The sequence below is a fragment of the Nannospalax galili genome, unplaced genomic scaffold (assembly GCF_000622305.1).
Source record: "Nannospalax galili isolate Female #2095 unplaced genomic scaffold, S.galili_v1.0 scaffold33, whole genome shotgun sequence".
Taxonomy (NCBI): domain Eukaryota; kingdom Metazoa; phylum Chordata; class Mammalia; order Rodentia; family Spalacidae; genus Nannospalax; species Nannospalax galili.
Genome location: NW_008335436.1, coordinates 2,739,738 through 2,752,485, shown reverse-complemented (window position 1 = coordinate 2,752,485; position 12,748 = coordinate 2,739,738). Strand labels below are relative to the sequence as shown.

General features: G+C 38.8%; 1 protein-coding gene across 5 annotated transcripts in view; it reads right to left on the bottom strand.

Annotated features, from left to right (window-relative positions):
- LOC103731713 (histone-lysine N-methyltransferase MECOM) overlaps positions 1–12,748 on the bottom strand; it is a 68,738-nt gene that overhangs the window by 32,030 nt on the left and 23,960 nt on the right. For 2 of the 5 annotated variants that reach the window (XM_017797399.2, XM_017797401.2), the window contains exons 5-7: positions 9,382–9,529; positions 8,008–8,164; positions 2,162–3,518 (exon numbers count right to left, since the gene is read on the bottom strand). In XM_017797399.2, the coding sequence (XP_017652888.1) occupies positions 2,162–3,518; positions 8,008–8,164; positions 9,382–9,529 (1,662 nt within the window). The remainder of the gene's footprint in view (positions 1–2,161; positions 3,519–8,007; positions 8,165–9,381; positions 9,530–12,748) is intronic. The other 3 variants (XM_017797400.2, XM_029562077.1, XM_029562078.1) reach the window with 2 other exon arrangements.

Below are 12,748 nucleotides of genomic sequence, written 5' to 3'. Positions count from 1 at the left end.
CACACACACACACACACACACACACACACACACACAAACACACACACACACACACACACACACACACACACACACACACACACATCCTTATCTTGTATCTTGAAATGCAAACCCTGATGTGCTTGCTTATAACCAACACCCATGATTCTACAGGGAGAAGAGATTATTGTTTTGCAACCCATAAAATCAGACCAAAATAAAGATCTAGTGAGAGAACCTGGAAGTTCCCTTTAGCACCAGGAGGACAGCCTCAACGCCTGCATTTGACATGGTATGGTTTCTTTGGCGGTGTGTGTGTGTGTTGTGGTGTGTGTGTGTGTGTGGTGTGTGTGTTATGTATATAAATACGTATTCTCTCTCTCTCTGGGTAGATAAGCAGGGGAGATGGAAGGGAGGGGGTGAGGAAGGGTTAGCTGTAGAGCTGTAGACATGTTTCCCACTGTATTTTCAGGTAGGCATACATAGCAATGGTGTAAGATGAATTAATTTCTTGTACCAGCTACTGGCAATTTTCTTTTAAAAACTTTTAGGTAAATAAATTCTGAAAATATAATTGAAAGCTGGACGTGGGATGCATTCTTCTAATCCAAGCACATGGGAGGTGCAGGAAGAATGGATCAGAAGGTCAAAGTCATCCTTAGCTACAATAAAGAGGCCCATCTGAACTACATTGGACCCTGTTGGAAAAAAAAAAAACAGAACAAAAATGTAACTGAAACACAGTATCTAGTGATTCAGGAAACTTTATGTACTCTTTTTACATGTTTTATTTTGTGGAAGTAGAAGATAGTAAATCCATTTCAGGGTGAAAAAGCTTGACCTGAGTAGACTGAGATTTCATCCTAGGTCTGACACTAATATTGGGGTTTGGGTCTTTCATAAGATTAATAAAATGAAAGTCTAGGGCCTTGAAACAAACAGCAGAGGAGATGAAGAAGACAGACATTTAGAAGCTGGACAGGATACAATGGATATCTTTAAGTGCCAAAATATGGGATTTATACCACTGATAGATTTTTGTGTTTTTCCTCTTTTTCCCCCAGCTATAGTCTTTTTATTTAGCCCAGGTTGGTCTCAGACTTGTGATACTCCTGCCTCAGCTTTCTGAGGGCAAGGAGTACAAGCCTGAGATACCATGTACCTTGTATTGTGTTCTATTTCTCTTATTGAAATGGGGGAACCTTTTACATATTGACAATCTTTCTTAATACATTGTAGACAGTACAGGTATAAGATGTTGAGTGACAAGAATTTGCACCTCCAGTATCTTTCACATCATATGATGCTCATCAGTATTACTGAACAAAAGAATAGCACCAAATCTCTTCACTAAAAAGCACTGGACAAAATAGGAAAATAGTCCTATCTTAAGTAAGTTCAAATAAAAAATTCTACGTGTTTCAAAGTCTTGACAGGGTTCGAAATTTGAATGAGAAAGTAAATTGCAAAGCCTTGCAATATGTAAAAAGATGTGAAAATATAACTGTTGCTATTCATACCCTTTTTTAAAATTAGCATTTAAAAACTAAATCATTTTGAATGGTGAGTGATAACTGCTATGAGAGCGTTTTATTAAGCACCCTCGCTTTACCTACTGCATTTTTACATACACTAAAGGAAAGTGGGTGATGAGTGCGTTAGGGATGTCTTTTAAACAATCTACCTATATTTTATATAAAAGTATTTTTGTCATTCACATTTCGCTAACTCAGGGTTTCTAAGAGATTTACTTAGAAACAGAATCAAGTAGTGTATATTCAGGATGTGTTGGTGCGTTAAAAGAGAAAATAGAGTCTGGCTGTTTAGGTCCAAAGCTATTCTAAATAACCTGGGCCGTTTATGTGCATATCTATGCTAATCCTCAAAAGCTTCATTCTTCTGCCACTCGACAACTAGCTTTAAATATAACTTTCCCATTTTCCACTCCAAAAAAACATGTTTAAAAATAAGTGTATTGTCAAGAGAAAAAAATTCTGTGAGCCTGTTCCAAAACCCCAACTTCAGAGCCCAAACCTACCCTGTCAACTTCTTAATACAAAAATAATAATAAATTCATGAGCTCAAACAACTTTATCCTTTGTTTTGTAATAATAAAAGTTATCTGTTAAGATGGCACGATGCCATGGTGCACACTTCATCAGCCTCTCCCGTCCATCCTCACCTGTAAATGGGATCCATGAAAAAGGGCGTGGGTCTGGCATGCTGCAAAGACCCATCCGAAGCCACTCTGCCCTCCATATTGCTTCCTTTCTTTTCCCCAAAGACATGGTTCTTCCGCGGCTCGGTCAGCTTTGTCCCACTGGCTCTACTTCGACTACCCATGCTTAGATCCAAGGGCTGGTCCTGGCTTGTGGCAGGTGTTGCTGGAGGCTTCGAGGGGACTGGAGTCAGGGGCTTCTCATCCTTTCGCTTAGTGGTGAGGTCAAAGGGGGACTCAGAGCTTCCCTTCTGCAGTTTCTTAACTTCACTTGGTGATTGGGGTTCCATTTTCAAAGGTAACGATCTCAAGTCTCTATCAGGAAATGGGTACATTGATTGAGAGAATGCTGGAAAAAATGGGAGGGGAAACATGGAAGGGTAAGGTAAAGCTCCAACTTTTTTGTCTTGCAGCCCCACCAGTCCTGTGGAACCAAAGTATTTTTCAGCAATAGAAGCAATAGCTTTTATAGAATCATTCACAGCTCCCGACACCGCAGTCTGCTCCTCTAAAGATGGTGAGAAAATGGAATGATTGCTGTATTCTTTCTTATTATTTATTGAAGCCAGATTCTGCAGAGGGCTTACTTTGTCTTTGAACATTTTACCATTTTCTTTACATTTCTCTTTATCACTTTCAAGGTCACTTTCCAGGTCAGAGCCCGAGGTTGTTTCCAAATCACTGCCACTTGGTGTACTGACATCGTCAAGGTCACTACTCTCTGACTGGTCACTGATTTTCTCAAGGGCCCTCTCTTCAGAGGACCTCTCGGGCAGCAGTTCCACTGGCTTATTGTCCCCTACAGGTGGGTGTTTAGATAGTGCCTTCAAAATATCTTGTGTAGCTGGCAGTATCTGAGGATGTGTCAAGAGGGGACTTTGACTTTTGTTTGACTGTTCAGTACTTGATAGTCCTTTAACAGGAGAACTAGCAGGTATCAAAGGAGGCCTGTGGTACAAGCCCGAAGGAAACAGACCAGGGAAGCTAAAAGAAAATCCAGGAGCTGTTGGAAAGGTAAGACCAGCAGGATGCCTATTGGTGCCAAAATAGTCAGCAAGGCCCGGGTTGGCATGATTCATATTAACCATGGACGTTTTATCCATAGCTGGGGTTCCAGGAAGTGAAATGCCTTGGCCAAAAAATCCACCTGCCGCAAAATGGTTCTTGCCCTCACAAAACCTCCTGTGTTTATTTAAGGAAGACGTAGTGCTGAACATTTGTCCACAGTCTTTGCACTTGATTTGGGTTCTGCAATCAGCATGCATGCGCTTATGACGACAAAGGTTTGAAAACTGAGTATAGGATTTATGGCAGACCTCACCTGTGTGCAAACAACAAAAAAAGAATCTCAGGCTTTATGGTAATTGCTTCTGAATTTAGCAAGTATCACAATTGGTTTACCCAGAATAGTTTCAATTAGGAAGCCAGGAATAGAAGTTGGGAGTCACCAATCGGATGCTCCGAACACAGAAAACTCCGTCTCGCTGGGTTCCAAAGCAAGGCAGCTACCCTGACAAATGTCTTGAAACAGCACAAATATTTCACATTATATATAAATAGTTTTTCCATCCCCGTCGCACAATAATTTGCATAGTATTTGTGTATTTAAATATTTATGGAAAAGTCACAGTCCAGAATGCATTGCTTCCCCACCCAATTGCTAACACTAGTGGAATCTGAAAAATTAAATCTCAAGATATATTAAGCATGAAAATTGCAGAGCACTTAAAGAATTCTCTATTGTAGGCAGCAAAACAGAGAGAAACAGCCTTGCCCTCGTCCTCAAACTTCACCTTTATTGCCTCTCCCCATGGGGAACAGGCTTGTGGCTGCTTGCCCCTTATTTTATTAGTATTATATCATACACTCTCATCACTCACACTTCAAAGCCACACAACAATGCACATTGTGTATTCTGAGACTTTTTTTTAACAATCATTTTCATGATTTGAGAAAGACTGACATAATTTACAATGGCTCTATTTTAAGCCTGCAAAGGAAACTCAATTGAATGTACTCCATCCTGCATTGCTGGTTCCCATGAACTATGAGCACGTCCTCTGACTTCCCCTCACACCAGCGGTTGTGCTAACCTTCCTGCATTTATGAAACCCCCATCCTTGGGAAACATGTCCACTTGTTGTCCAATCTTCCTCAGTTATCTCGGGCCTTGACTTCTGTGTGCTATAACCAAGTACCAGAGAGCACTGCGAAAACCTTGATGCAGAAAGAATTCAGCAGCGAGTGTGCTCGATTACTGTCCCTCTTCACCAAGAATTTGGCAATAGGGGATCATGTCTCTACCTCACCAATGTGCCAACATATCTAAGCATATTTTAAGACCAAATGTCATAACCCTTAAGAACTACCCTTTTAAGTGAGACTCCTATTCATTTTTCAGCCTCACAGGATTATAATATCAATTTCCTCAGCATCATATTTTTTCATTTGACTTTTCTGGAGATGAGTTGCTTTATGTGTGAGCTTACTTTAATGCTTCTGTGCATGCTTAATGCATGTGGAAATATGATATACTTTGCTGGTAACTGTGGAAACAGATTCCTTTTCAGAAAATGAAGACAAAATGCAACTTTCAAATGATGGTTACATGCAGCTGCAGAAAAATTGAGCACCTGAGCCAAAATAATGATAATGTATTCTTTAAAAAACTTATGCAAAGAAGATTTTATAGAGGTCAGTCAACCAAACTCACTCAGAATTTTGTCCTCCCACCCCCTCACACACAAACAGGAAGTATTGAGTTATTACATTTCTATTTCTTCTCCTGATAAAGACTAAACTGCATTGATCTACAGTGTGCTTGTTGATAATTTTTTTTTAAATCCTTATTAACATTGTAGAGACCAGAATGTGTATTAATGGGAAGAGAAAGTGTATGTGATTTCTTTTCAGATGATTCTAGCAGGGTACACTGACCTTTCTGCTTTAAAGGTATTTAAACAGACTCCATAAATACACACATTTTTATATTATTTGAGACACCAAATAAAAATCACATGGCAAACGGAAGCACATCAAACTTTCACCACATAGTATTTTACTGATTCAGTTATGAATGATTCCAAGAAATTCTCAATATATCATTAGAATTATAAGATAAACTTTTTTTTAATCTCTTGTTTGGGCATTAAAATGCATTAAGAAAATGTCTTGGTGGGTATTCAACAAGGGTGCAAATGTCTGGAAGGCTTTCAACTTTTTGAAATAAAATGTTGCTTCCTACTCTTTCATAGAACAGGTTAGCTTTAAGAAAATCCAGGGTGTCTGTGTTGGAGTAAGAAAAGTTGTACTTGACTTGTCTGACTGGGCCTTCTGTTACATGATGAGCCAAATCTGCGTCTGATCTCAAGAACATAGAATCTGGGTTGTTTCCTTAGGCAGGGGCTTTGTTTTCCACACTTGAAGGCTTAGCTTGAGATATCATAACAACCAGGCCCTGCAGGTCAACTGATTCAATTGATGTTGAAGTCTGTACTCTACTGTAATTTTCTCAGTAACAAGGAATTAGGCAGCAGTTAACATTGCATCTTTCTACTTATTAAACAAATTAAGAGGTATTTTGAATATATTCAGTCTATTAGAGCATGTGGTTTCCATTTGGGAAGGCTGGGGGTTGCTGTAAAGGCGGTGAGTAATTACCTTAGCACGGGGGACTCTGGGCTCAAGCTTGGCGGCACACTGTAATAAGAGACAGTTGCCATAAACACACCAGTGGGGGTGAATCGTGGTGTGTGGCCTTCTGGGGAGAAACAGATACCAGCCCTAGGTGAACTTCCACCATTCCAATCTCACACCAACTCCTGATCCTTAAACTCTTTTGTTCTGAAATTACATGGCTATTATTCATAATTACTCCATGGTTCAATGTCAGATTTGATATTTGAAGAATGCCATCTGCTATTTGAATTTACCAATAATTGCTGAAAAGGCATTCATGGGAAATATGTGATGCAGTCCAAATGGTAAAGGACAATCTAAGATGCTTTCGAGTAAAACACTTGACTTCAACAACAGGTCACACTGCAGAATCCCCCAGTGTATGATGATGGGAGTTTATAATTTCTGCCCTTTGTTTTTTAAAAAAATGGAACATTAAATGGGTGATCAGAGTTTCTTGTGATTTATTCCACTCTTCTTCTCACCAAAACATCAGTAAACTTGCCAGAAATAAATGAACTATTATCATGTACAGTAGCATTCCAAGCATGCCTACAGGGCATTATGGCCAAGAGTCACGAATACTTTTTTAAGGCAAAAAAAAATCTAAAATTTCTATTGTACACTTTATTTCCCATGATTTCAACAGAGCTACCCCAGGGGAGACTGGAGCACCCTTTGTTTCTCTGCTAGTCCTTTTCATTCCACCCAGGGGACAGAACATCTGAGCAAAGCAGGACTCTGCCAAACGCTGGCAAAGGACGGCCAAGCACTCTTGGTACTTGGAAGCACAGAGACAAGGCTGTGTCAATGCCAGGGGTGGGACACTTCGTTTCTGACATCTCCATATTGGCACTGAAAATTGAGTGTTTTGCCAGCAGGTCCTGTCCTGGTGCTTCAGATATCTACTACAACCATCACTACTTGTCAGGAAAACTGGTTTTCACGTTCCCAACTCAGAGATCTTGCCAGGTGCTGAGTTGGCTTCAAACAGTTCTACCCATATCTGGATCCAAAATCAGTGTATAAGTTTGTAGCACACTCAATGCATCTCTGTATTTACATACCTGGCAGAGCAAGAGAACAAAAGATGCCCAGAGTTGCTGTCCAGATGGACCATGAACAAATAATTTGCCTTCTGAATTACTTCAGCACAACCCAAAGAACAGGCAAGGAAATAAAAAGTAAGGCTTTTCTAGTGGTGGAATTGATTAAGTGGACAGCAGAGAGATATCTAAAAATTAGCCACTCTTCATTATCAAGAGAAAAATAATCACATGTTCAGTCCGATGTGCTCTCTATGTTTCCTGCTTTGAACAAGAAGCTATAAAAAAAAAAAAAAAAAAAAAAATTTAAAAAAAAAAAAAATTTAAAAAAAAGAAAAAAAAAAAAAAAAAAAAAAAAAAAAAAAAAAACAACCAAGAACTGAGCTTTCTTTTACTTGAAATGTGTTGCTAAAGTGCTCTGTCCAGGGGTATGCCAAGTAGGAGGTCAGTGGACATCCCTGAAAGCACACTGCTTGGAAATTTGCTTTAGCGCAGTAATAGGAGCAGCCTGGCCTGCATCAAAGTGAAAATGCTCTGCTTTTCAAATGGCCCAGAACCACCAATCTACAGTGGAAGTGGCAAGCAAGGGGAGATTAAAGAACATTTTATCCCTGTCTCTACACATACCCCCAACCCATACACAGCATTATAAGCCTACTTGCCAGGTGGAGCTCTTCCAGCTCTTTGTGATCCAGAGCAGGTTTTAATGACATCACCTTTTTATTGATATCTGCTATTTGTTGTTTTACAAAGCTACGAACATTTACAGTGTGAGACAAATCTGGTTGTCTCAATTAAATCCTATAACCTGAAGAGACGTCTCTTTCATTATTTAATGACTTTTCTTTACCTGTTATTGATTTCATCTAAAAGAAAACACCCCAGGGATTATAGACAAAACACCATGGATCTGGTTATAAAAGATTTTCTTGTAACAGAAACTAACCCTACTGGATTGGACCATAAATAGCCACAAGGGCACCCTCCTCCCACCCACAGTGGCTGTGTATGGCCATGCTCCTGAGCACAGAGTCTTTGGGAGGAGAGACAGATGCAGGAAAAGGGGCTGGAGTGTTAAAAACTTACAGATAAAGGGCTTCACACTGCTGTGGATGTGCTTGTGTTGTTTGAGGCCTGATGAAGTGGCAAATGTTTTACCACACTCCGGGCAAGCATGGGCCCGGGCACCAACATGCTGAGACCGAATGTGCCGCTGAAGGTTGCTAGGGTCCGTGAAAACCTGCTAGGAAATGAGTACTGATTAATCCAGAAACTTAACTCACAGATACAAGAAAGATAGCCAGGCATGGCTCAAGGAGCGATTTTGGTTCTTTCTCTCACTTTTGTTTTTCCCTAAAACCAAAAGTGTAAAAATCTTGTCTACAGAGGGAATTGTGAATTATTCAGGTCTCTAGATTTATCTTAGGGTAGCCACTAGTGTCAGTTACAAGCCCACATAATGAACGACAGGATTGGGCCATAGTCAAGGCCTTGGTAGTAACTAGAGCTGGCCAGGCCATCATTAAAAATGATGCACTATTTCCACCCTTTAAATAAAAACACATTGTAAACACTATTTGCAAGATTTTTTCTGAAGCACCCCAAATTCACTTAAAGAATTTCCCTAAGGGGTTAAATCCTAACAGTTTTTTTCCCTTCTGCTTATCGCCAGCCATCTAAAACTATTCATTTGGACACTGTACTAAGAAAAATGAAAAAAAAAAACAGTAACATATCCAGGAAAAAATATCCTGAAAGGCAATTTAAGATGTCACGATTTCCACCAGCATTAAGCAAGCTCTTCAAATGCTATGAAAAGTTTTTGGAAACAGAAAGCACCTTAAATGATATAGGGACATCGCTGGGTTCATCATAAAACATGGAAACCCAAAGTTGTGAATGACCGTTGCTATAGCTCACAGCTGTGGTCCAAGTGGATTGCTTTCATCTTGGCCATGTGCTGTTCAGAATTGGCCACTAAGACAGAGGCCCTGTGCTTTTCAATGAGAACCAAGTCATGATTTATAGAGAGGACGAAGGCGGAAAAATCTGCAAATGTTGGAGTCTTCCATTCTTTCTGAGTAAGCCTTCAGAAACTTCATGTGATTCTCCTCACAAATTGTTATTAAAAGAAATAAGTAATGCACATTGGATACAACTTTCAGTCCCTGCAAGGCTATGAAATACCCCACACTGACCACTTAGCAGAATCAGGAATTTACCAAGGATGTCTCACACCTAGTTCTGGAACTCACCATTAAGCCTCACATCCTCCCTTATAAAAATAAAAGTGTACCCACCAAGTGTTTTTATACACTCTCCTAATGCCTTTTAGCATACTTTTCTTATGATATTTATGGTTTCCTTTCTTAAGGCTTGTTTTTAAATGTAATAGCAGGTGATGGATTAAGAGTGAGGAGGATGACAGAGAGAGGCAAGCAGCCTACAAATTCACTGTACCTTGGCACAATTTTCACATTCATAGTGCTTTCCACTGTCATGTGACATCTGGTGGCGAATTAAATTGGACTTCCAGTTAAATGCCTTGGGACACTGATCACACTTGTACTCCCGCTCCTCAGTATGTGACAACATGTGTTTCTCCAAGCTGTTAAGAGAACAATTGATTTAATAAGACAGAGTGACAAGGAATGTATTCATGTACAAAATTATTGTATTATTAGTCAAAGGGGCAAGGAAAGACACTGCAGTGAGAAGAAGGAAAGAGGAATGTCCTTTTAATAGACAAGTAACCTCATGGTTCTAGACTTTGTTTCCTTCTGGTACAAAGATGTGGCTTGCTAAAAAAAAAAAAAAAAAAAACCTGACACAGCTAGCAAGGATTATCTGGCAATAATGATATTTAAGAACATAATAGTTATTTGTCCAGTTATGGTTCACTATGCAATTCCAATAGCAACATGGATTGCTCATATCTGCTTTATTCAAACACAGTACAATGAAAGTGTTAATAAAATGCTTAAGAACATAAGGCAAGTGGTTCTAATATATGTAACTTTTAGATGCAGAAATGTTTCTATTTCTAGCCCTGTCACCATATAGTAAAGAGAACTGCAAACTAACTATTCAACAAGCAACTTCCATAGATGGATGGGTCGATGGATATACACATGAGATATGTGGACATATGACAGGTAGGTAAGTAGATGATGATGATCATGATGATGATCATGATGATAAAGATAGGTAGAAAATAGCTAGAAAAATCAATGATACATGGATCTATAGGTAGGTAGGTAGGTAGGCAGGTAGGTAGGTAGGTAGATGATAGATGATAGGTAGGTGGATAGATGATAGATAGATAGATAGATAGATAGATAGATAGATAGATAGATAGATAGATGATAGATAACCTATGGACTAAAAAGCATAGTATATAGAATTTTAAGTGTATTTGAGGATCCTAATGTGGGAAAACATGATTAGAAGTTTCTCCCAAGATAGTTTATGCTTCAAAGTTCAGAATGTGAGGGCTGGAGAGATGACTCAGTGGATAATAGCACAGACTGCTTTTCCAAAGGACATAGGTTCAGTTCCCAGGGGCATTACATGACACAGATGCACTTACATACATGCAGGCAAAATACTCAAACACATAAAATAAGTAAGTTTTAATAGAATAAAATATAGAGACTATCTTAAAATTTGTGCATGAAACCTTCATGAATATAATGTGAGACAAGTCTAGATAATCCATTACTGTGCAGTCAGAAGACATCTATAGCATTTTTGGTCACTGAGCACATTAGCCTTAGCATACTTACACAGCATGCTCAAATTGAGTAACCAGAGCTCCTTAGAGATATGGATTTCTAATCCGCTGAAATATGAATATGTTATTGCAAAGAGCAAGAAAGCCACACATGATTTAAAAAACTAGCATATCAATTTGAAGAGATACTGACCAAAGGTGGTCAAGTTAAACATCAATAAGGCCAAGTATTTTAACAAAAATAATATTCAAAAGACATAACATCACCAGTCACCCTCAAAGACATTGGGGAGACAAATTATCAAGAAACTGGAAAAAAAGGGAAAAATTCAAACAAATCATAATTTTCCTATGATATAAACCCTATTTTAGAATGATAAACAAGACAGAGTGGTTTTTCTACATGGAATTAATTCTTATAATAAACGATGAACGAATAATGGAGCTTGAATACATTCATTTGGTCTTAAGGAATCAGTGATCTAGGCAATCTCTTATATACCTCCTGATATAAATAAGTGATACCATAAATGAATTATGCTGATAAACTATTGAACCCAAATTCCAGCCAAGGCTTGGGATGTAATCTGACACTTACAGGCAATAAAGGGGTGGACAAAGATGTTAGATACCAGCTAGGATATAGAAGCAGCAGAATTTGAACTGAAAAAAAGACAGTGAGAAAAACAGCTGGAGAGAGAGTTGGGCTAGGGGAACATTCAGGTTAAAGTTAAAGACATAAGCCTGTTAATTGTTACACCTGGACTTTATTTTCATATTAATTCTGAAAGTTATAACTAGCAAAATTTGAACTCTGACTGCATACCTGATAATGGTAAAGAATTACTGTTAAAGTGTACTACTAAAATAATGTTTTAAAGGTCTTAACTTTCTAGAGACACATACTGAACAATTAATAAAAATGTAAATGTCCAAAAGTTGTTGAAAAGTAGTCACAAATGGGTAGAGGTACAACAAGACCAGCCTTGTGTGATAATTGCCAAAGCTGAACACTTGGTACTTTCTATTTGCCATTTTTTATAAATGTGCATATTTTAAGCATATAACAATAAAAAGTTATGTTTTAAAGCTTAAAACTATCAGCCATGTAAGTGCACTTTACTTACCACACTTTATCTGTAAAATTAATACTCTGCATTTGAATATCAATTTAAGACCTTCATACATTAAGAATACCCAACAGGTATGAGTGGAAACAGGTAAGTAAATGAAGTTCATGTAAATTAAAAATGTCTTCCCCATTCTTTCCTCTTTATTTCCTTCCTACAGCTCTATTCAGATTAGCACATGAACTTACTTTAGGGTCCCATGAGGAAACTGCTTTGGAAATGGTACTCTGTTTAACCACAAGTGCCAATATCTTCCTGAACACAAGGTACCAGGAGGGGCCAGGGGTGCGGAGTCCTAGGAAAAGCCCTTTTATTTACAATATGTAGTCCTTTGTTTGCTCAAGAAGTTAAAATGTTAATAAATGAGTTCATAACAGAGATATCAGTAACTGGAACTAACATTGAACTGGATCAAGAACATCCCTCGAAACCACTGTAGAGATTGTGATTCTCAGTATCTTCAGCGATGGAGGAGGGTAAGCTACTTTCTGACATATATTCCAGTATGTGTATGTGAAATACTAATCTCTGCATTCTGGTGATGGAAGACTGGACAGTATGCTGAGTTTCATTCCTTCTCCTAACTGAAAGTATGTGGTGTAGTTTTAAGGGAGTACTGTGAGTACATGACACTTAGCGATTGACACAGCAAGAGAATCTTTCCTTCCTTCCTTCTCCAAATCTATCATTAAACCCACAGTGTTCCCTGGCTACTTAGAGATAAAAGAGGAACCTGGGGAGACAGCTCAGTCAGTACTGTGCAAGCATGAGGACCAAAGTTCAATGCCTAGCACCCACATAAAAGGCCTGGCATGGTGGCACATACTTGTAACCCCACCACTGAGGTGGTAGAGACAGGAAGATCCCTGAGTCAGGCTCACTGGCCGGTGAGTTTACCCTACTCAGGAAACTCTAGGCCAAAGAGAGACCGTGTCTCAAAAAACAAGCTTCTGAAGAACAGCAT